Here is a 25,799-nt window from a genome sequence, read left to right as displayed (position 1 = left end):
AAAAAAAAAAAAAAAAAAAAAAAAAGGAAAAAAAGGAAGGAAAGAAAGAACGGATCAAAAGTACACCGATGGAGGAAAGAAAAGGAGGATGATCAACGGTAGTATATGGACGGAAGCCAAAAAAGTCACCCTCCTCTTTTCGGGATTCTCGCTCGAGACAGAAGTGGCAAATTGTTAATCTCCTCTCCGTCTCCCACACACATAATGTATACGCACATTCGCACCTCATATACACGTATACTTGTAAAATACACGCGCAGAGAGCGGGTCTTACGGTGAACAACCAGAGAGAGAGAGAGAGAGAAGGGAAAAACAGGTGGAGGGGCGTCGTCGTCGTCGTAGACATACCTACTTCCACCGGGGCCCGGGAAGGAGGAGAGAAAGGAACAGGAGGAGGAGGAGGCTCTCTCTCTTTCTCTACACCTGGACGACTTCCTGCCGGCGTGTTGGCGGTGCGCGCCTTCAGTCTTCGAGAACGAACGCCACGACACGCTTCGCGAGCCCACCGCGAGCTCGCAACCCTCGTACTTGATTATTGTAACCTTTTTTTTTTTTTTTTACCACAACAGACAGAGAGGAAATTGTGTTTTTTTTTTTTTTTTTTCTTCTTCTTCTTCTTTGCTAACGAACCGATCTCTCCGTGATTGTACGCGGCAATTAGTTTAGGACTGTTTTTGACGGAACTATGAGGCCGCAGGACGGTCGCGGCAAATAACCAACCGACAGGTGTTGTTGTTCGTTATTATTGTTGTTGTTGTTATTGTTGTTCCTGTGCTTGTTGTTGCTGCAGTTGTTTGACGCTTCGGGGAACCCGGAACAAAAGAAAGAAAAATCGGCAGAGGACACGGTTTTACACGATCGACGAGCCGCACTGGGCGAGAAATCGCGCGCTAAGCAAACACCCGACATGGAGCTCAGGAAGATCGTCGTGCTCCTGCTGGCCGGCTTGCTGGCCCAAGGTGCGTATCGCAAGTTATTATTTTTTTTTATTCCCTTTTCACCATTACCAGTGTCAATTTTACAAAACCGACTTTTGCTCTGGATGCTTCATTTTTTTAAATTGCATAACATCCTTACTTCATTATACGCAAGCACGTGCAGGTACATTACATACAAAGTACGTGAAAAGAGGCGCTTTCGAGTACACGTACAGGTACTTGTAGTATAGCCGACCGTTATGTGTCTCTTGCGTCTCCATATACGTAAGGGTATACCCATTTAGCGTCTGACTGTCCGTCTGGCGCAGCTGCGCATCGTTGTGCACGTATATAATACTGTGGGTAACTACCCATCATGTCTATTCTGCTACACTAGGTATTATTTACGAGTACTTGGTTATCATGAAGGGCTAGATGGGAAAGGCCTTTAAGGAGAAAAATGGGGTAACGCGTGGGGGGACGGGACGATTTTGGCATTTTTTGAACGATAAGTAAATCGAGGAGCTGCTAGACAATCAGATGTAAGGTCTCTGGTGCGTGAAAAATCGTCAAAATTTGCCGTTGGTTATACGATCGCAAAGAAATCGGTACGGTATACTTGCAAAACTTCCCCTTCGATTTTGTTACTGTTATGGTTATTGACTTCCACGGGCACCCCGTTCGTAAATGACGTGGTTGATTTTCAGCCACTCGAAGAATGCCGTCCCAATAAATCGTATGTAAGAAAACGTGTAGACTTGCGCGCGAGAAACACCGCGTCAAGTTGCCTATGTACGTAGTATACACGAGATGCAGATCTCATTTTAGATCCGATGGCTCTCGACTCTATCTCTCTTTCCCCATCGCGCTGCACAGCCGTGTGAGCCATGTAACAGCTTGTCATACGCGCGTGACATATGTAGATGCACTGCATGAATATACATGACTCCTCGGGAGCTACCGATTTCTCACGCCGTGACTAAAAGACATCGACTCCACTGCTAATCAATCTGGACCACCAGGGTGTGAGTCTACGCGTGTGAAAAAAAAAAAAAAAAAAACAACCGATCTTTTACCGATCTCCAGCAGCGAGTATCGGTATATTGTAATGGAAAATCGTTTTGCGCGCGCCAACACCCCGCACTACGAGGAGATCTCATATCCGTGGTCCTCGTGACTCTCGTCCTGTATAAAATAAAACTAAAACACAACATCTGCTGACGTATAAATAAGTACACTGAAAGAAGGGCCCAACAACGGCCAAACGAGTGAAAGCGATTAACCCCCTTTTCACGAGGCACACGTGTACCTTATATAAACATGGATCCTCAACATTTTGCGGCTTCGCTCACCCGCGTGCACATCAGCCCAATCAAAGAAATGAAAACACCCGGAGGAGGAGTGTCGAGTTGCGGGTGTATTGTATTATATACTTGTACGCGGTTTCACGACCATCACGCGGAAACCTTATACGTATCCCATATACTTTGTACACGCGTTTTCGCGGTGCCCTTCGCGGATATCGTCTTCTACTTTTGCACTTTCGATTGGCACCGATCTGGGGCTATCTCGTGTACTCTTGTGGGACCGAACCCTCCCCCCCCCTTCCTGTATCTATTTGCACCGGGGAAGATGCGTGGTTTCTATGTCGGACCTTTTCGCTTTCTCCGCGGCAACTCCGTAGCTTCCATCGTTTGATTTCTCCCTTAGCGCACGAAGAGTATATCTACCGTACACAATTAACCCTTGAGGATAAGACCGGGTCTTTGTATGAATAATTTTGACTCAATTTTTATACCTATAGGGGGTGGGGGAATTTAATCAATTTCTTTCGTTTTTCATTGACTCGATGGACAAAAGTAGAGAAAAATCAAGAGGCGGTAAAGGTACCTAGTTATTACCAACTGCCCTATATATATATGCCCTCATCGAAACGCGTATCGCACAATGACCTCCCGTCAACCGCCCTGCAGTTGTAACATTCATCGCTTCCGCATTCCGCTTCTCGATGTATATATGTACATGTACGTACACACGCGTAATTGGTATTCTTCGCTGTAGGTACACACAAGAGGTGACAGTCACGCACTCGGTTCACCATACATATACATATAGGTACTTAACATTAATTTCTCAGGTGGGGTGATGATGAGCTCTTGGCAATTATGTTTCATTTCCAAGTGTATATACCTATACATGTGTCTACGCGTGCGAGTATACCTTGAAAATGTGTAAGTACGGTGTGTGTGTGGTGTCTGGTGTGTGCACCTGCATTGTATATTATACCCTTTTCCCTCCCTCCGTTACTTCAATACATATATACCTACAAGTATATATTACGCTAGCGGAATGATTTGGATTCCACCTCGTAAGTGTATATAAATAATGAACCTATATACGTACCCTATCTGGGTTGAGCGAACTGTACGCGCGCGCGTTCATGTACAGGAGCGTGATGTAAATTTTCCATCGGATACCTATGTATACGTGATGCGTTTGTGAGTTCCACCCGCTGTATACCAAGCAACCGCGGATCATCACTTTTGGCTCGTTGATTAATTAATTTTGCCGATTTTCTTCTATTCTGTGTATCCATAATGAAAAGTGGCCCGTTACTTTTGTAAAAATACTTTTAGTTGATTGATCCGCACGTTGTACCCGTATAAGGGAGCACACGTATCTAATCGAAAATACCCAACAGGGATGAAGATAATAGAAAATGCCTCTCTTCTTCTATGTGAAGGTGTATTGTCATTTCGTTGATAAAGTGCCGTGCAAAGTTAAGAACGCGATTTTACGTGAATAATAACGAGAGGTACGTATATACACTCATACTCATAACATATTGTTCTCGTTGCAAACAGCCATACTATACATCATATATATTTCGCTGTTTCACGCGTCTCCTTTACCTCTATGGGTATGTATAATACGCACACGTAATGTAAAGCCGGTCCGAAAGTTTGTCTGTCTGTCCCACTGACCGAGTAAAAAATTAAAAAAAAAAAACCTGTCGCGGACCGGAAACGTTTGCTTTACTCTTATATATACCTAACGCTGAAATAGTCAAAGTATAGTAGCCCGACTGTTGACACGCGTTTCTGAGTTTAATAACATAACACACAACATAATATATACATATCTATATACTCGTACGACGCGGTTATACTACAGTTTACGTTCATTGTGCTTGATCTTTTTTTTTTTTTTTTTAGATTTATTTCTTGAAACAGAGATGAAAGTACTAAATCGACGATTTATCGCTCGGATCGACGACAAATCAATACAGTTATGAAAAGATATTTAATATCTCCACGGTTGAACTTGACACGTTGCGTACAAGCGAAATGATTTCACTTTTATGGGTGTCCTCGCATATTAATTTTTTGTACAATCCGCAATATGCTACAGTATACTGTTTTATCTACATACGCAGTAGTTATTCCTTCATCACCCTTTCCTCGTGCACACTGATCACGACAACGTGCGTATCGCGCGTCATAATCCACTCCCAACAACTTGGACGGAGAGGCCTCCCTCGTGGCGCAAAGAATACGAGAATAGAAAACCTACTGATCCACTTTGAGCGAGGAGAGGAAAAAGAAAGAAAAATAATAAGAGCCGTCGCAACGACTGGCCCAACCTACTTGGCGCCCCGCCACCCGGGCCTTTTTATAATTACATCCTCGTGCCGCCGCGTCGTCGTTCACATATTAACGCGCGCACAATTATGACTCGGGGAAAATCATACATGTACAATCAAGTGCATCGTCGTTTTGTGTTCTCTCTTTCTCTCTATGTGTAATTGTGTACCTACTTGAAAAACAAAGGTGGCGCGTTCACACAAGTAGGCGCGCGTACGCGCGGTTTCAGTTAACTAACCCCCGGCGCTTCCCACACCCGAGCCCATCCGATCGGATTATATTCTTCTTTTCCTTCTGCAACTAAATGATACGTAAGATATACCCACCATGTAATAATTATACCCAGCTAATTGTACAATAACGGTATATTCTCTTCCAACATCGCGAGATACATGCGAGGGTGCGACCAGAGCGATTGGTCACGCGCGTCTCTGCCTCGCTTTTGCCGACGAGCTTGCAAGCAGGGGACTTACAAATCGAGGAATTTCCCTGCCAACGTTCGATTTTTCTTTCTCGAATAGGTATACACAGAAAAGAAAAGCGCCCGGCGCCTGTGTGGACGTACGGCACAGTAGTGGCCTGGCAACCTACTTTGGACGCTGATTCGTCGTTCCTCCTCCCTCTCCTTGTCACCATTGTGCGAGTGAATTTACCCGGCTCGGGAGAAACGCGGAACAGAAAACAAGAGAGAGAAGTGCCGACTTACTTCTTTTGGTGAAAGATATAAAGCTCGCGAGGAAAATCGGCGAGGGCCTTATTTTGGGGCGGACATCGAACGAATACCTATATATATATTGAATATAGAGTTAGGGGCCCAAGGGAGGTAAAAGGTCGTGGTTTAATTTAATGTTACCCTTCGAGCCCCGCCGATACCATTGGAGCTTGTGTTTTTCGCGTTAAAATTTAAACACGTGTGTACTTACTACTACGTGGGTTTAGCTTTTCCGTGGTTCTCGATCATGGGGTCAAAAAGATACCATCCGGAAGCCGTGGATGAGCGGGCTAATGTATACGTAAAACAAAAGGTATACATATATAGATAGCACGTACCCCGATACTCTATATGTACACAGAGCGAGTTGGCAAACAAGTGTATGGGCAACTTGGAAATCGGTTTCCAATCGCGGAGCTTTCGCTCGCATGCCGATTCCCACAAGCGGCTCTCTTTGGCCGTGCCCGAGGAATTTTCGATTATCGTCGCTTATACGGTCATTTCCGAGCTTCGTCGTTTGCACGTATATATACCCGTACCCACCCATACTTGGAAGTGCATACACAATCGAGCATCTGCGTGTAATATATTTATGGAGTTGTATGGCGATCGCTCTATATTTGATTATTGTTATTGTTATTGCTGTAGATATACATGTATTATATACCGGTACTCTATTCCTTCTTGGATCGATGGGCGCACATTTTTCTCCTGTTTTCTTGAAAAAAAAAAAAAAAAAGATCCGATTGATCGTATGACAAATAATAATTGTCCTTGCAAATGTACAAAATTATATTTTCAATTTTCCAATGGTGCAACATGGAGAAGAAAAAATCAAACTCATAGACCCATGATTATTCACGCAATTGTGTTTAACGAATGGCAATTGCCCACAAACAATGGGAGGAACCACCCATTGACGATACACGCGACGACACCTTGCCCATACCGATCTACTGTTGGTTGTAGCGTTTACGAAAGAGAGAGAGAGAGAGAGAGAGGGGAAAAAAGCGATTCATCAAGCGCGTAGGTGGCAACGGGACTTTGATATAAATCCTCCCGGAAAATTTCCCCACAAGTACAAAGTATATATACCACGCTCGTATTAATGCTCAGGGCGAGCGCGCGTTTTCTCCTTATAAGCGTGTATATGTATATTTATGAGCGAATCAGCGAAAGGGATCTGTCTGCGGGCGTATACGTGCATGTGTGATATCATTATGTAGGTATACTTATACACCACCCAAGTGCACATGCAGCAGCGGGCAATATTGATGTCCGGCCGTTGCCAATTATCCGGCGGAAACGCCAGCTGTGCATTACGTGTACTTATACATGTATATGTATAAATGGGCTAGTGATTTGGACTTTGGATTTCTATGGGGTTTAGACCTCGTCGATATAGAGAGATCGGGAGGTATGTAGCTGAGAACAAGGTTTCACCGAACCACGTATACGTGCACGTTATTTGATGTTTAATTTCGTTAACTCGAGAGATCGGTATCCAGAAGACAATTCAATTTTTCTTTCTTTATATATCTTTGGGTGAAAATATACTCTCGTTTCACGGGTACGAGCATCCCTGAAATTAAAATCACGGCAATTTTATGTCCCCGCTGATCGAGTTTGAGAGAAAAATTGAAGCTTCATACCTATATACAAATAATCGATGAAAAATCGGCACAGTGCATAAGAATTTAAATTTCGCTGCGGACAAACAAAACGTGCGTTTAAGGATACTCGATAAATTCATCCTAAATACTTGTATACCAAAGTAAGTATAAAACTCGTGTTGCTCACGAAAGGCACTCCCGATATAAATAATTACACCTTGAGAGAAGAAAATGAGGAAACGCGGCGCGAAAGGATGCGCCTGTATATGTTTATGTTTTTGCAAAATATACCGCGCGGAGATTTCGATAATTAGGAAATACGTGAAAAGAGGCAAGCGCTCGCGGGATGGCGAAAGGGGCAGACGAGCTATATACCCCATACGTTTTAGGTGTACATGTATATTATACGTTATACCCACTGCACAATAATGTCGGAGGTACACGTTTGAAGAGTCGCATTTGCGAAAACACGCCGGAGAAAATCATGCACATATATATATATATGTATAAAAGAAATCCTATCGCAACGCGATCGCGACGTTACCCTCTGTATATGTATGTGAATACTTACCTGTAGTCCGCTTATTGAGAAATCGCTACTGCGTCTATTTGTTTCTTGGAAAATGGTTTTTTTTTTTTTTTTTTTTTTTTTTGAGTCACGCATCAGTCGTCAAAAAAGTGCATATATTTGTATGTCACGCCTCATTGTCATTTCCTCTCGTCACCCCAAAAGCGGAAGACAACGCACACGCGCCCGTAGGAGTTTTGTCGCGCGCATATTACACGTACAGTTTCCCAAGAGACGATGATATATATTTTTGCGTATTCATGTATATACGAACACATGTATATGCATAATTAGTGTCACAACAACGGCTACGCATATAGGACCCACAACCGGTGCAGTAATATGCATACAATAACTACCTCAAGGGGGTGGGGGGCATCGGCGTAACGACGCGAACGACGTTTCTGCGTTTCTTTCGAATTATCATTTGCGGTATAGAAACGCAGGCAGGCATATATACACATCGCGGTGCACTTTCGTCACTTTTCATTGTGTTTTTTTTTTTTTTTTTTTTTTTTTTTTTTTTTTTTTTTTTTTTGTTCGTTTCATCGAGTTTATTGTCGTTGCGTGCGGTTTGATAATGGGGCGTAGTCGTACACTGCTCGGATTCGATTGCAGCGCATACACGTACGGCTGGCTCGTTAGTGTCGACACGATAAGTATTGGTCTCGTGTATATTTTTTTGTTGCATATACGCTCGTTTGACGAAAGTGGGCATCATCGCGTGTATACTGGAATCATCGTTTTTTTGAAATAATTCGTTACTGTTGGCGCAAATAAAAAAAAAAAAAAAAACCAAAGAAAAAACAAAAAAAAATTTATGATTATATTCTCTTGAATCACAGAATAGATTTTAAAATGGACAACAAAAGGTATATAGAGGCTTTGTTGGAGGTCGAGGGCCTACAATTAAAGCTCACGAGCTTTACAAAAGAGAATTTGAAGTACAAACTAGAGAAAACAGAAGAAAAACAAATTGTTTTATAAAAAAAAATACAGGTACCTTTTTTTCATACGTGCATAGCGAAGCATGATATTGAACAAGTGCAAGCATGGGAATCTCCATCGCGATAGTTTGCAGCCTCAGAGATTTCAACGCCAGCACCTGCGGACCCTACACCGCGATGAGTGCGCGGAGAGCACGTACTCGCTCGACTGCATAATAATCATTTCTTACGTGTATGTTACCCATGTACATACTGTGCACGCGTTTATATAAATATATACGTGCATTCATTACACGTGCGCATGTACGTATGGATGTGGGTCCGGTACGTGACGGCGAATTTTTTTTTTTTTCTTCTCCTCGCTTCAATCTCGAAGGATACGGGACGATGACGTTGGCGGTGCAGGCAAGTGAGAGAAGAAATCCAAAAGCCCTGCACCTGGTATATATATATATATATGCATGTATAATGTACCTATGTATGCGCGTGCGAGTTGGACGTAACAATAATTGCCGGCCTGGAAAAATTAAAATCCCTCGCAGGCGCGTGCCCCGCTCTTTCCGGCAAATGTAAACACACGTAATTCCTTTTTTTTCCTTTTCGTTGCGAGGTATAATTATACATACGTACCGAGACGAGATTACGTGGGTTGGACCACCAAACAAAGAGCACTTCACTGCGCCATGTATGCACGATTAACCCATAATATATATATGTATATAACCAAACACGAACGTACAACAAAGTTGACGTATGTCCTTTTTTTTTTTTTCAGCTTCGCAGACGAGCGGAGAGTGCGGCTACCCGGGCGCCCCGGCCCACAGCTCGGTGCGCTTTAACGGCGGCGCGGACGACGTCGTGGACGAGGAGGACGGGCCGGCGAGCTCGCCCTTTCCGACCGGCACAGTGGCCACCTACGCCTGCGAGCGGGGCTTCGAGCTACTCGGGCCGGCCAGGCGACAGTGCCGGGAGGACGGGACATGGAACCCCGAGGGAGTGCCCTTTTGCGGTGAGTCTTTTTTTTTTTTTTTTTTTTTTCATTTCAAACACGAGTACCTACAAAGAGTCAAATGGCTAGTCTACAGAGGGTTACACCACACAGAGATCGGATCGTTGATTCGTTCGAAGGTTGCATTGTGCGTTGGGTGTGCGCACGATCGGTGATACAACGATGCTGTCGCCCGATATGAAAAATACTCTTGCTGTTTAATTATATATGTTTTTTTTTTTTTGAATTATCGATGAAATCTACAGCTGGGCCATTTTTGTACCTATACTGTAATCGATGCGTGGATCCGTGCATTATTCAGGAATTATACCAATACGTTGCACCAAGAACAAACGGAAGAGTATGTACGTTTTTTTAACGAATCCGTATAAAAATGGTTGGAGACCGCGGGAATGTACCCATATTATACCGAGGGACGGCGAGCTTTTGCGAGAAATGTTACTCGCGCGCATTGAATAATTCAATTCCTTGCTTACATTAGCTCCTTAAACTGCAAAAAAAAAAAAAAAAAAAAAAAAAAAAAAAAAAAAAAAAAAAAAAAAAGAAAGAGTACGTGCAGGGGAACGCTCGAGAATTCCCGAACGGGTATAAGTAATCTGCATGGACAATAGGAAACGGCTCGGAAAACGTAATGGCAGTGTAAGCTTCCTTTGAAAATAGTATACAATAGGCGTTAGGATACTTGGCTCCCCTGCATCCACTGTATTTTATACAAAAGCACACCTATAAGTTTTCTTTTTTTTCCTTTGACAAAACGTGTATAATCGATACAAAAAATAAGAAAAAAAAAAAAAAAAAAAAAATCAGGGGGGAAAGAGCACCGAGGCCATCATATTGCGTCCAAGTCCTTGGCTGTTATGCATGTACATTCTATATATATTATACAGGTGATAGATAGTCTCCGTATGTGTGTACCACTGTATTGGTGAAAATAAAGTAGGAGGATATATTATACTTATAAGAAGCCGCGCAGGAGCAAGTGTCGATGAGGCTGCATAATGGAGGGGCACGCGAGCGCGCGCCCGAGAACAATGGCTCGCGTGGCGCACGGATGGCTGCATCATCAGCCTGCACTTCCTGCGTTTATATTCAAATGGCCATCAGCAAGTGCGGCCAACCGCGTGTATTATCGTATGTACTTACTTGCTTGTACGGCTCGCCGTTTCGCTGAGCTTGCAAGTGCACAAGCTCTAACCCTTACTCCTATTTACGCTATCTGATGAGATGAAGCCAAATATATACCCTATACGAGGGTTATTGGATCGATTTGGCTCGTTTCAAACGATTGGCCGCTGCTCTTTTACATTCCATGTATATGTATAATTACGTATCAACCATTGAAACAAATAAATAAATACACCGGTAACTTGCATGCATCGCCCCTATTTTAGCATACCTGATGTTGCACGCAAACTCGAGGAATTCGGGCCTTACGCGACTGGAATTTGCGCGCTAAAGATCGGCGAGGATTTCTTTCCGTTGGTTCGACTTAATGAGCCGAGAAGGGTATATACATTACGTGTATACAATATACAGTACACACTATTCAATATTTTACAGATCGCTTGTTTGGAATTAACGAGTGCGTCGAGAGATCGTTCGCTTTGGTTGTGTGTATACGTATAGGTGTATGGTGATCGGTGATGCTTGGCGAGGAATTCCTTGATCGGTATATGTATACCTTGGTTGTATAGGTCATTGTTTCTGCCGCCGTTGGTGGTGGTGGTGCTTTTGCGCACGGGTATAACAATTACATACGTATTCTCGACGTTCACTAATGACTCCGGTATTTATCGGTTCTGACGTTTTAATGGCACCTATTACTTAAAACACGCCAAAGTTTCGGTTTTAAAGGGTATTTTTTGCTTTTTTCGAATTTCTTTAAACAAATTTATCCTCCGAGGCTCGAGAGAGTACTTAATGTATTTTTAATAAAAATACGTGCACAATTTGACTCTTGACTCGCACTTTACTTAATACCTTTAAAAATGATTCGTTACAAATATAATTATGTACATCACTTTGAAAACGCCACAAATGACTCATTTTTAAAACTAACTGTGATTGCTTACGTTAAAAAAAAAAAAAAAAAAAGAAAAAACGAATTTGTCGAGCAATAAAACAAAAATCAAGTTCGGCACGCGTATCGTCCCGTACATTCACCAGCATTCCTCCGTAGTTCTCTCTCGCGCTGCTGATTATATTTATATTAATTGTTCGACCGACAAGTCAATCAATTAAAACCCCAATCAGCTCCCCGGTCTCATTAATAACCCATAACGCACATTATTATCCTGCGCACTCCTTGCTCGCGTACGCGCATATAATCATATATACGTTAAAGCCCATACATGTATACAAGTATAATATATTCTCGTGTACATGTATGGCACGATGCACACATGCACAAGTCATATGCATAGTATATAATATATATTATATGGTATACATTATAAAAAGAAAGCTCGGCTCATATAACAGCAACGCAGTCACGGGCAGGTTCATCGTGGTATCATACATTAAACATATTATTATATACATGCGTGGGTATACATATATACTATATACGTGTAAGAACAGAGAGTATAGGTATATATACCGATCTCGGATGTAACGGTATACGCTAACGTATATATACATACAGGCTCTTTCCGCGCCTCCCACTTTTCCCTCCCCGTGTAATTTCTCTCTTTCTCTTTCTCTTACCATCTTTGAACTGTTCTTCGGACAGTGTAGGTAAGTATATGTGTAAGACACCTATACGAATGAAATTTTGCCGGGGTATGTGTGTGTGTCCGCGTATACAAGTGCCGGCATCGCCGGCCTCACCTCCTCGCGGTCAAGGACACGCTGCCGGCCCCGGGAATTGGGTCAGTGCGAAAAGTGTACTCGCTTGTATACATGTATATATAGGTACAGGCATACCTACACACAATATTGTACTCTTGTGTACACACTATACGTGTATACAGGAAAATGTATGGGTGAGAAGAGATTATTATTAGGTATACCGTACAGCTATAATACGATGTATAAAAAGAGCGAACGCGTTGCCGGTCAGTGTTGTTTTTTTTCGGACTATCGGTATATACTTGTATAGGCACGTTGAACGTACATTTCTTTCATATACGTACACACAGGCGCGTAAAAATCGGTTCTTTTTTGCCGAGTTCATTGGATATACGTAGTTTTTTTCCCCCGTCGCGTATATACATTTAATCAATAAGTATAGCGGTTTCAGCTGTCGTAAACCGCGTGTAGAAGTAACAAGCGAGATGTGCGCATGACGCGCCCAAGTTATTTCGTTTATGCGCGCATGTATATATTGTATAGGCACTTGCAATATATATTATTACCCGTACATATATGTGCGTATACACGTCTATCTTGTTATTCTTTCAACAAATTGGACGTGCGTAAGTGCCCATGCAGGTGTTTGTATGTAGGCATCGGATGTTGTCTTCTTGCAACCTGGCCTGCACGCAGGGGGTATGTATATATATATTATATCGGCTTGTTATCGGGAACAGCTTCCGTAATTGAATTCCCACACATATACCCGCTCGTTGGGCCGTACACGGATTACCGCCGATGGATTTTTGCTAGAGTTCGAGATCCCGGGGGGAGAATGGGCGTACACGGAGCTTTTTCCATTAGAGGGCCCGATGGAAAATGACGAGCGCGCACATACCATTTGACGAGAGAAATCGGTACGCGCAACATACCGATCCATCGTGGCCAGATAGTATAAATTCACGAATACACCCATATACAATATATATGTACACTCTGGTATGTAGGATAGGATTTGTCTTTGGTTAACGAGGAAAAGCACTCAACACACGCGTATACTTACACGGGAAAAGAAGAAAGAGGAGGAATATTAAGGCGTGTAGCCTAACCGGGCCGGGTCGCGATTAACATACATCGTATGTACGTATACACCCTTTTGCCGTGCGCGCGTGTGTGTACCCTAGAGCACATGACCGCCCACCGCATTAATGAAGCGTTTGCACGATGACGACCTCGATTAGAAAAAAGAAGCCGATGGACTCGGGCCAAAAACACGTTCCGGGCGCTTGACCGGCAAACGACAGCGACATCGGCCTCCATACGATGGGTGTACGCGCGTAAAAGCCTCGGCCAGTGTAGACCAGCGGCAGAAGCGAAAGGTTCCGTTATGTTGTACCTGTATTGTATGTATACGTTGTTCGCGTGTCCATGTATCGGTATGGTACACACATTTACGTGTGGACGGGCGACGACGACAGGTGACGCACGAGGAAATCGTGTATAGTCACGGAGGCTTCCTCTCCGCCTCTCTTTTTTTTTTCTTCTTCTTTACGTGCCGATTGGAATCTGAATTTCTTTTGTGTCGTCCGGAAACTTTTTCCTCCTTATTTCGTCTCTTTTACGTAAGGCGAATCTCCTCCGTACATCTTCGTTGTTCAAATGGTCACGCGTTTCTGGTGTACTTGTTTATGCGTCACATACATTGTGAAAAAATGAGAGAAACTCGTTTCACGAGGAGGAGTACAATCCGAAGATTTAATTGTCTCGTCTATTTCACTTTCGGGATCTTGGGCCTTTTGTATATGTATTATGTATGTCAAGAAGAGAAAGAAAGGGATATTAACATGTTAACATTAGACAAGTTGGACAAGTTAAAATCGGCACGTATCACATCGTTGTACTTGTTATATGTATATAGATGTAAGGGTAATGAATTTGTTCAGGTATACATAGTACATAACGAGTGAAGCATTTCGACACAGCTCGATCGGTTGCTCACCGCGAGAGAAGATCGAGAAACGATTTCTCCCTCGCGAAGCGTCACTTTTCTATTGTACTGCCCATTCGGCGAAAGATCACGCGGGGCTTTCGTGCCATGGAGGGTATATAATTGAGATCGCGTGGACTCGAGTGATTTCATACCTGTTGGTACACAGATATGATAATTGCCGCGAGCAATGGCTCGTGGAAGGGGGGGGGGGAGGAATAAAAATTCTTTTCCGGCTGTGTATCTATATAGACGGGCGCGGTAGAATGCGACGGGACGAAAAAAAAAAATGGGGACGAGAACGGAGGAAATGGAAAATTATAATCCGTATAGCCGTGGATTCCAATCGACGATCCGATATTTACGGATCGGGAAAGTGTAACGATCGGCCTTTTTTTTCTTTAACGCGTTGATACTATACCTTGCCGATATCTTTGTGTACATAACAATAATAATTTACCTATAGGTACAGTTAGATGGGAAACGGAAAGAAGGACATTATGAATGTACATGGATGCACAAGTCGCGTCGCGGTCTGTTAATCGTCAACCGCAGGTACGGGTGATCCAGTGCTCTGTACCGATTTTACATTATACAGACTCGTGTTTCTATGATCATAAAATATACTCCCCGCGCTATCCCAGGCTTTGAATTATCCGACAAGGTGTGTATGCACATTACGGGTGGATACGCGAATCGAAAGTTTTTACGTATATATAAATCGGTAATGTGGATCGGTATGTGAGTGCCTGCTATGTATGGGAGAGATAAAGCGATCGATCGGCCGAAAGATCGAGATTTCCAGGTTGTCGGTGGCTAGACATCAGAGACGCGAAAATTTGTCGATGGGTTTCACTTTTGAAGGTACAACGATTTATCGATTCGATTCGAGATCAAATTGCAATAAAACATAATATCCACGTATTGCCATGCTGAATTTTCATCATTTCATCATCGTACACGGGAGCACTTTTCTGAATAAGAGAGGGAAAAAAAAAAAAAAATAAATATAAATCAAAGCGATCCAGCTGTAGCCACCAACGTTCTGCTCATTGGTTCATTTTATATGCACTTTCGCGTTTTCCCTCTTGACTAGATTTTTTTTCACACGTACAACGACCAACCGCGTTAGTATGTGTTAGAAATCTCGGGTGAAACGGCGAACGCGGGCAATCGAGGCGTTATTACCGCGAATTTTTCTTTGATAGGTGGAGAGTCGAGTTGGCACACCCCGACAAAACAATACACACTTGACTGCCCACTACGTGCATCACACCAGATGCACAAGGGACGATCGTTTCGAGTCATTTTGAAAATGTCATTTTCTCGTGGCACGTACGTTTTTGTAAAATTGAGGCAAGACGCCGCGGGTTTCCTCTTGTGACGTTCGAGGAGCGCGCTTTTACCCCCCAAAACTTGCGTCAATAGACCAAATCTAATGGAAACGACCGGGGATATTTTTACACTCCCCCTTTGTTTTTTTGTACGCCACCTCCATCGCTGCTAATTTATGGTTTTTCGTCGAACGACAATTTTAATGCTTCCAGCACCACGATCTTACGTAAATGAGAAGAAAAAAGGTACCGCATTGATCCGAATGAAACGAGAGAGGGAGAGGATGCATTTTTTTTTTTTTTTTTTTTCACTCGTAAAAACTGTAAATTATCACGAGATTACAGTTATACGGAAAATCAAGTATATGTAATATATTATGTACCGGAGAGTCGGGCACTCGTATAAAAATCCATATATATTTATTGCACATATATACTTGCAGGCGACAGAAAAACAACATTATAACATCGACTCCTCGTGTATACTTTTGGTGTATAGTTGAGCATCAGCTGTCGCGTACTTAACAGTAAAAAAGAAAAAAAAAAAAAAAAAGAAAAAAAAAGGTACAACTCGCGTGTCCTAATTAACCCTGCACTTGATCTCTTCCTCGAACGCGTTACGAGCACACGTACTTGTATGATCCTTAATAACGCGCGACACCTCGACACAGCCGGTGTATTATGTGTAAGTAAGTGTACTTATTTATATACGTATACCTATAATGCAACGCGTATATAAAAGACACGCCTCGTTATTTCCCACGGCAATTATATACCTATATACGATCCGGTGTGCGCCGCATACTTGTCATCTTCCCTCCTCGTCCTCCTCCTCTTCTGTAGCGTACAGCTCCGAGAGATTTTCCTGCAGCAGCTGATAATATGTATATATATATCATCCTCGTCGTCGTGTCGTTCCTGCAACGGAATAAGAGGAGGGCGAGATACAGAAGGCACGTACATATATATATATATATATATATATACGGCCTTTTCTCTTATCCAAGTGCTCTTGCTCCCGTTCGTATATAACACAAATATGTATATATCTTATGTATGTATACCTGCAGCGAGCTTTCTCACGCTCGAGTGTGCATGTACTTATATATGTTATACGCGTATCTACACGTAATGCAACATTTGTGCGTATATTTATGTCGCATGTATACACACCCAGCCGTGGATAAGCTCACCCGAGGAATTTACGTTTTTTCCTTTCCCCCCCTTGACTGGCGTATCCTCGATGATGTCGAGATATCCCTTTGGACACAGCCTTTAGCGCTGCATTTTTTTTTTTTTTTTTCCTCTTCGCCCTTGCGATAAGTGAAGTGTAACGAAAGCGGAACTTGTGTATAAAAGTCATTCGGGAGGTATGGGGTGCTTCCTAACTTTGCTTTTATATTTGATCGAGACATACGACAGCGAATAACCTTTCCCTCGTCTCGAAAACGATCGGGTCTGTCAATCGTGCACAGGGAGCCCATCGAACCCCCCCCCCCCCCCCCAATGAAAATAAGATTGATACCTTCACCCTGTAACGCGATAAATACATAGGTATATCATGCGAAGAAGAAGAAAAAAAAAAGGATTTGACGCGGAAGGAACTGAAACAATGGGCGAAAAACATCTTCATTCGTGAAGCGCGTGTGTTTTTTTAATTCGTGCCCCGACGCTCGCAGGTACTTATTTTGCTTGCCCGCAACAAGTCTCTTTTTTTTTTTTTTTTTTTTTTTTTTAAATACTAAATATATAATGTAATATACACACGCGGTGCACGTGCCCGAGTGTGGGTATACATATATACTGCAGCGAACCGTTTGCTGCCTGTCCTGGTCTAGAAACCTCTTTTGTGTGTGTATATAATACAGCTCATTGTACGCTGTACATACATTACGTACTTGGCTCGTTACACGTATTATACCTACACACGTATAATGTATGTACATAGACTTGGGAGTATAAGGTTACAATAAAACGTGGGCGCGTTGAAAAGTGAAGCGAAGAGCCTTGCCTCGGTGCTTTTTCGGTCCCAAGTCCCGCGAGAGAGTCGTATACATTTAGGCCCTGTATGTATATATATATATGTGTGTGTATATGTATAGCTGCGGAGAAAGAGGTTCGAGTCACGCCGACGCGGAAGTGGGTCGAAAAATAATGAGAGTGAGAAGTAACCGAGGGAGAGAGAGAGAGAGAGAAATGAGTCAGCGGACACACTGTGCTGACGGAGCTCCTCCACCGAACGAAACGACCCGAGCTCTCTTGATTGCCGATTTTCCCGATAGGCTTTGGATTTACGAAACTCCGCCTCGTTTGTTAATCGACCCAAGAAACCTATGAACTTTCATTTTGGGATTTGTCGGGCGAAAATTCGAGCAAAACTAGAGTTGTACGATTGAAAAAACATCCACAAGAGTGCTCCCATTGTTCCGAGGTAATATCTGGGTTGCGAGCGAAAAGAAGGAAACCGGCAACGCGACATGCCGATCATAGAGCAGAACTCGATGCTTCGTGTATACCTGCGGACTTTAGCCACAGTTGGAAAAAAAAAAAAAAAAAAAAAAAAAAGAAAACGATCATGGGTCTAAGGAAGGAGGCTAAAAATGGGGGAAACAGAGCGCGAGATGGTAATACACGCGGTTACCGATCCTCGGCTTCCTCCTCCTCCTCTTCCGTTAATGGAGGCGTGTGTTGTACCATACAGGCCGCGATATTGCAGAAAACGCGAGCGTAACGGTGGTCCCGCGTCTTTTCCATTGATTATTTCCTAGGCCTCGAGGCCCTCGAGGAGTAGTCGACACGTGGGCCTACTTTGCCCGTCCGCGCATGATCGGTACGTACAATTAACGCAGGTACCGTAAGACACGCGTTTACGAATTTTCGATCTTACTTGCTTCCCTGCCTTTGGACACGTGAACGCGAGCGCACTCGAATCTCGGCACATGAAAGATCGGTATGTGTATATAATCGGGCATAGTTGATTTTTCGCTTATTCCGATGAACGTGCGCGAGCACATTAGGAACGATGATGGGAATTACGAATGGGCGTGTGTGTATAAGTATAGGTAAGTATATACAAACGCGCAGTGCACAGATACACAGACACTCGCTTGTTTTCGCATTCCTCGTGTATACATACGAGATTCGTGTCCAGTTAGCTCGTGTGTGTATAGTCACCTATACCCATAGGCAATGGCGTAAACGCGTGCGCGAGCGAGCGAACTCGCGGCTAAATAATAATTATAACGGTACGCGGGGGAAAAACACCGAATGTTATAGGAGAGCACATAAACGAAAATGACACCGATTTGTGCTTGAAATGGGGTTTATTTAGCCAACACTTTTTTTTTTCTTATTCGTCGAACGGTCGCCTCAACAACATCGTTTGATCGGCAAAGTGGTTATTACGATAGTAAAATTGTTATCTGAGCTTATGCTTTTTTTTTTTTTTTTTAAAGAATGTAAAAAAAAAAAAATCTTTATTAAATCTTTGCATAATCCGATCACGAGTCGGTAGGCGCGTCAAAATGAAAACAATCGTAAAACCGGCATTACGGACGATGATATCTGCCGCCGTAGCTGCGCAAAGTTACATTAAAAAGGCCGCTCGTGCCCTCAGGGCTGCGATGAATTATACATGCAGATGTACCATACAGCTGCTCCAGAGAAACAATGACTACGTGGAATTACTGTGCTATTATATTATCTGCTGTACTCGCGACCTAAACGCGAGAACGTCGATCGCGATATGCTTGTCGATGTATATACATGAATATTGCACTTGTACCGATGGTTCGTTGACGTTATTATTATATTGACGTTTTGCAAATAGAATTTTATCATGGGGTATCTCGTGGAGACCCAAATTTCTAAAAATAGGGAAACCATATACCTACCTGACGTACGCAATAAAGTAGGTAAACCAGAACGGAAGTACTTTTTAATATACGCGAGCCTTGATTTTTCTTTTTTTCCATATTTTACCGATACGTGGGTTGGGTGTCCGCCAAGTGGTAATCAAATGTGATCACTTGAATTATATAATATCCTTCGAAATGACAACGGTACGAATGAAAAAAAAAAAAAAAAAAGATAAAAATAGGATGGACACTCAGACTTGCTCTACTTGTTTTTGCCTTTGCCGCCAAATCGTCTTGCGGCTCTCCGCAGAGCTTCTCTCTCTCTCTTTGGTCGCGTTTCCTTGTCTGCCATTTTTTTTCTTTAATTATGTACAATCAGTAGGTGTTCTACACCGACTCGGGCAGTAAACAACCCACAGTTTTTGAGGTTCACGTGCAAAGATATAGACGAGCATACTGTTTCAATTGCTCTTCAAAATTGACATTTCGTGCCGTCAGAAAGTCTAGGGAGAGCAAGTCACACTGTATGGATTCTCATATATCCACGAGATAACAGGAGGTGGTGTAGGTACATACATACTGTATACATATGAGCGGCGTGTTTAGTTACCGTTTGGCAGATAATAACTTTACCTCGTTGCACACGCTCACTTGTAGTTGTAGATATACATATGCACGAGCACACACGGCAAATGCTCACCATCCGGAGTGGTTTTTTTTTTTTTTTTTTTTTCTTTCTTCGTTCCACTGGTACAACTGCCATAACTCCCAGGCGTAACTGATATACCCCTGCGCTACCATTGGCAATGGGACGGACAATGAGGTAACGTTACAAAACAACAACCAGCACAAGAACGAGCGCGAAGTAACTACGTTAAACCAGATTGCGGAAAATGACGCAAAAAAATATATATACCTCCTGCAATCGGATGGGGTATTTTTGCCGATTGGAGGGGATATTGGTGGTCTGCATATTTTTTTTTTCTTTCTCTCCTTCTTCTCCAACCAAGACGAAGATCGCGTTTGGCGATTGCAAGAGTCAGCGCGAGCCTCTGGCAGGTATATATCGTTGTTGGAAATCTCAATCGATGGGCACTCCTGGAACGGAAAATCTGTTTACCGATCTGCATGCGGATCAACTATACGCCTGTGTGCAGAAAAATCGTTTGTTATGCAGGTGTTTCTGAAAATAAATCTTTTTTTTTTTTTTTTTTTTTGTATGTCTGACACTGATTTTTGTTTGTTTCGTTGAAAAGCTCCTTCAAAATTAACCGAATGGTTTTAAAATTTTGCTCCAATTGGAAATCGGGCAGCTTAAGTGTATATATATACTTGCGTGCAAGAAGCAGTCCTTGATATAAAATTTTTTGTATTAAAGAGTACCAAATAACTTTTTTTTTTCTTCACGCCTTCACTGCGATACGCACCTACCATGGTAAATAAATAAAGGAAAAAAAAAAAGTCAACCCCCTCTCGTATATGTACGTATAATGCGCTCAAACGAGCACGCGCACAACTCGATTAGCCGGGGCATGTATTACACGGTTCTGTGGAGCAAAAGCGATTGCGCGCGGTGCGGCTCACCTGATTGTCGGTCCCGTAAGACCAAAACCATAAAACAACGATGGGACGATCAACTCTTCCTCATCACACACACACCCGTATCAGGTATGGCTCTTTAGCGTCATTCAGTCGCGCATATCCGGGATGAAACATTTTCTGTTTTTTTTTTTTTTTTTTTTTGTTTTCTTTTTCTTTTCTGCCTAAGTACACGTAACTGTACACACACTGCGTGCAAAACGTATACAAGAGCGCACTTTTCAGCCTCTCTTTTGGAGCTCCGACGCGCTATACATATTCCAAGCTTCGATATAGCGTAGGATCGGGCAAACGTCACGAAAAAACACGGGGCTTTCGCTCAACATAATATTATATACTTGTACGCTACACAACTGGTCTTTCATTTTATTCTCTTAATGACGCATTTCTACGGCCGATGCGATCTCGGACTCGGACGGGACGACGACTCGAGAGGAACAACAGCGATGGCGTACAGACGATACGCTCCGCGTTCTGGGAAACGATGACTACACGACAGAGATGGAAGGAAAGAAAGAAAAAAAAAAAAAAAAGTCCGCGGGAATATTAATTGTACATACGTACCTGCACGTGTGTATAGCTTTGACACTGATGCTTGAGCCATTCATCACGCTCGTGCCCAGGGAGAGGGAATATAATCGATCGGATTCCAGCCGGATCCGGAAATCTATGTTGAATAAATCACCGTGGACATATACATAAAGTCGCGGATTAACCGAGAGGTCATCGGCACCGCGGTGCGCGCGTTTTCTCCTGTACGCGATGCGTACCTCATAAAAAATAAAAAAAAGTTTCTCGGGATCGCTTTACTCTGAGTAAAACCGGCGCTCCGTTGGTGTGTGTGTGTGTGGCACATTGACCGACTTTTTTTTTTCCCCTCTCGCAACCTTGCAGAGATCGAGCGGGGAAATAAAAGACAATCATCGGCTGCAGCTGGTGTGTGTATTCTTCTCCGCAGGCGAGGAGCGCGTGGCTCTCTCTCTCTTTTGGAGCGAAATCACTTGGCGAAGTTCTCACAGCCTCGTTTGATTGGGTGCGCGAGAGGAGAGAGAGAGAGAGAGAGAGAGAAAAAGGAGATTAGCGGATAATGCACGTACAGTGGCTCGATGAACCGAACAGAGAATAAAAGTACAATGCACACACGTCCTTAAGTGGATGAGGATGATCGTGTGAAAGGTTTTTCTTTTTCTTTTTTTTTTGCAGCAGCATCCGCGGAGGTATAGCATCGGGAGCATAAAATTTATATCTTGATGCGAGAAGGTTACTGGAAAGGAAAGGTTTATTTCTTTCGCTCGAGCCGTCGGATTTCTAATTTTGTCGCCGATTTCGCGGGCGCGCCACTTTTTCGCCGGGATATTGCAGGTGTAAACGGAAACGAGCAAAGTATCAAAACTGATTTTCCAAAAATAAACGCTCTTTAGTTGAGAGCTCTTTGTTTTTCGTTTGCGTGTACACATGTATAATTAGCGCCGAAGAAAGTAAGTCGCTCGAGGAGATCGGCCTGCACGAAAATCGGATCGTCAAATCCACGGCGGTGGCGCATCAATAATTGCAGCACACTCTCCTCCTCGCAATTAACGGTTGGCCCCTGAAAGCGACCGCTGCGGAGCGAAAGAAAGGTCCCTTTCTCCGCTGGAGCGATTCACCGGCATACCGATCTCTCTCCCCGAGTAAGTGTATACATGTACAGGAAAGGATGGCCGAATGAAAAAAAAAAAAGGAGGAAGAAAGTCCGTAGCTTTTTCGCTCGAAAAATACCAAGCGCGACAATGGCGTAACAATGCGGCTGCCGATCTAATACCGATTTTTTTCGTCCCCCGCATCTCCGGGGACGCGTCTCGATCCCCCTGAGCTTTCTAATGGACCGGTGGATCATTCTTTTTCCGACGTACCCTTCGATTCTCTCTTGTATGTGCTGTTTTTCGCGCAAGGAAAAGCCGATTCGCTGTCGTCGTTGCCTTTTAAAGGCCAACTGCACGCACCGATCGGTTTGGCGAGCTTTCTCGCGTCTCGGCGCGCTGGAAATTTTCACGCCGGTCCGGCAACTTTCTAATAAGTCATACCCACCAGGATAAATACATATTTATGAATTCCAAAGAGCAAGGGGCCTACTACTACTGCTTGCACACTATATAACAGTTTTTTTTCCCCCCCTTTATAACTCCAGATTTTTTTTCAGCAGCGCTGTACTTTTCCTCCGTACGTATTTTTTGTTTTTCTGGCGGTAACGATACTGTATACGTTGCGAGCCGATCTCGCATTGCCTTCAGCCCCCTTGTCCGCGCTAATCGACGGCTTGTCCACTGCAAAGTAGATAAATGTAACTGTATTATAGTGCACGGCGACGTATACATCTCGACGATTTGTCAACGGTTCACGGTAGTTGCAGATGTTGTCGGCGCCGTAGTAGTCAATGTTCTCTCTCGTCCCGCGCGGAAAATCGCCGAGTGATTAATTATTGTACACGAGCTCGTGCTGTTGTTATGTCTATTGTCTCGTGCCCCGGTCGAGTCGTGCATCAGCGCCTCGGAATCGGGATGCCGATAAGTCGTTCCGAGTGTTGTTGTCGCCGTTGAGAAATCAAATAAAAAAATAGCAACAACGACGTGCCAACGATCGCTGTAGTTGCGGGTTCGGTCGGAAAAACTGGACGTTCATTTCTTCGGACGATCGGCTCGATAAAACTATCATCAAATCACGCGTTTGATGAGCTTTTTATACGCCATTTAATAGAGTATTTGGTGAAAAAAAAAAAAAAAAAAAAAAAAGGGGTAAAATAACCGGTCGATCGTTATCTCAAACTCGCGATAACTTACGCACCCAATATGTACTTTCTAAGATTGGAATCGCCTCTTGCAAAATTACCATCGCGACTATCCATACGCACGTGTACACATACATACCTTTACTACATACGCTTAAGCTGTAAGTGGTAATCAGAGTTTTGCATGCTATGTATGCTTCATGCAAATGCACCTCAATCGCGTGCTCATCTGCGTCCGAGCTTTCTTTTGATTTATCTCTATAGTGGTGAATGGGCATAATTTTAATTAGAAAAAGAACCATCCGTTCGATGAACTTTGATTCATCAAAAGGGACGTGAAAGTTGGGATTGTCCGATACGAAAACATTTACATTTTCCGATCCGGATGGCTTCTAATAAGCCCATCGGCACCGATTCGCGCTCGTTAGATCCAGGGGCTTTTTTATTTTCAATCGATACATATATATATCTTAGGAATGGCAATATCGATAAAAGCGACAAATAAAAAAACGTCCGATATTGATATAGAGCAAAAAGAGTCGGTGCAACGTGAGGGATACAATGTATAACGCGAGGTGCACTTGTTGCGCGTCTCGAGGTCGCTCGTTCGCCGCCGGTTGCTCCGCGCGCCAATAACATTTTGCGTTACGGTACCGGCCAAACTACCGCAAGTTAGTAATACACACAGACAAACAGCATCATCGCGGCCATAGCCGAGGGGGAAAGAGGCTTTGCTCGCTCGCGCGTGTGTCTCCTCGCGCGTGCCGTGCCAGGTCGGCTCTACTTACGAACTGTATAGACATATATATGTACTTCACGTACTCGTTGCACCTTACCTTTGGTATATATACGTAGTATGTACACGCATACAGGGACCATTTTTTTTTTTTTTTTCAGCCTCCTTGCACTTGTGTTCCTCGTATTTTTTCTTCCTCTTTTTTCTTTTTTTAAGGATTCGTTGGTTTTTTGTCCGAGAGATTTTCCGGACCTTACTTTTGTTCTTTGCTAGTAATTGACGCAATACAAACGCAATTAGCCGCAACAACGGAAAGTCACGAAACTGACATACAATACATTATACACATGCACACAATACCCATACCGTGTGGTGTCCCGAAACGTTGCGCCACTTTACGCGCGCGCACATGAATATATTGAGTAATGTGTCGCTCTCTGTGTGCCTCTCGCGTATAACAGTTTTTTTCATCTCTCTCGGGCACTTTGTTCCTCGCGTGTTTTCCGAAAATTACAGCAGGACCTCCCGCAATTGTGCATTACCTCCAGCTCGGCCGTGAAATTACGTGGCGCGGATAACGCGAGTGCCATTAGGTTGCTTTGAATAGCCACTCGAGCTGGTAAACTGTGGCATTTTGACTCACGTTGTTTGGAGCGGGGGAAAAAAATACCAAACACGTTTTCACTAGAAAACGCATGAAAAACTAGCTCGCACTTAAATTTATTTTTTTTAGTAAATGGATAGCACCGAGATTTTCGTGGGGGCAAAAAAATTCCACCCCAATTAATCGAGCGTGCAGCGAAATAAATCAATAATCATCAATATGTAGAAAAAAAAAAAAAAAAAAAAAAAAAAAAAAAAAAAACAAGAGAGAGAGAGAGCGCGCGTCCGGGCGATTCAAATCGACCGGAAAGTGACCAGTCCAGTTCTGCGAGGAGAACAGCTCTCGCGAAGAGAAATGAACGGAGAAAACGAGTTTCGCACGCAGACCCGTGTCACGCTGTTATTATTATTTATTGATTTCAGGAGTTATTCGATGAAACCAAGATGGTATGAAAAAGAGTTGTTTTTTTTCCTCACAAATGGAAAGGACATCGATTAGGAAAAAAAAGTATAGGAGACGTGAATTTTAAGCGGACAACCAAACGTGCCAATTTTTTTTTTCCGTCTAGAGTAAAATTCGACGATTAAGTAATGTTAACACTCGACGGACCCAGCTTTTTTGCAAAATAATTAAAAATCCAACATCTCGTTCCTAGCTGATCACACCCTTCGTCAAATCAACTAATCCCAAAAGAGGGAGCGAAAAAAAAACCTCG

At 43.2% G+C, this 25,799-nt stretch overlaps 1 protein-coding gene across 1 annotated transcript in view; it reads left to right on the top strand.

Moving 5' to 3' along the window:
* The first annotated feature begins 699 nt into the window (after positions 1-699).
* The window catches only part of LOC106644239 (uncharacterized), a 38,416-nt gene continuing 13,316 nt past the window's right edge, over positions 700-25,799 (top strand). Inside the window, exons 1-2 of the mRNA XM_089598492.1 lie at positions 700-959; positions 9,177-9,410. Coding sequence (XP_089454618.1) covers positions 908-959; positions 9,177-9,410 — 286 coding nt within the window. The 5' untranslated portion in view covers positions 700-907. The remainder of the gene's footprint in view (positions 960-9,176; positions 9,411-25,799) is intronic.

This window comes from Copidosoma floridanum, unplaced genomic scaffold, assembly GCF_036245765.1.
Source record: "Copidosoma floridanum isolate Cflo_tuat_1 unplaced genomic scaffold, Cflo_Japanese_pri ptg000006l, whole genome shotgun sequence".
NCBI classification, from domain to species: Eukaryota; Metazoa; Arthropoda; class Insecta; order Hymenoptera; family Encyrtidae; genus Copidosoma; species Copidosoma floridanum.
This window is presented reverse-complemented; position numbering and strand designations above follow the sequence as displayed.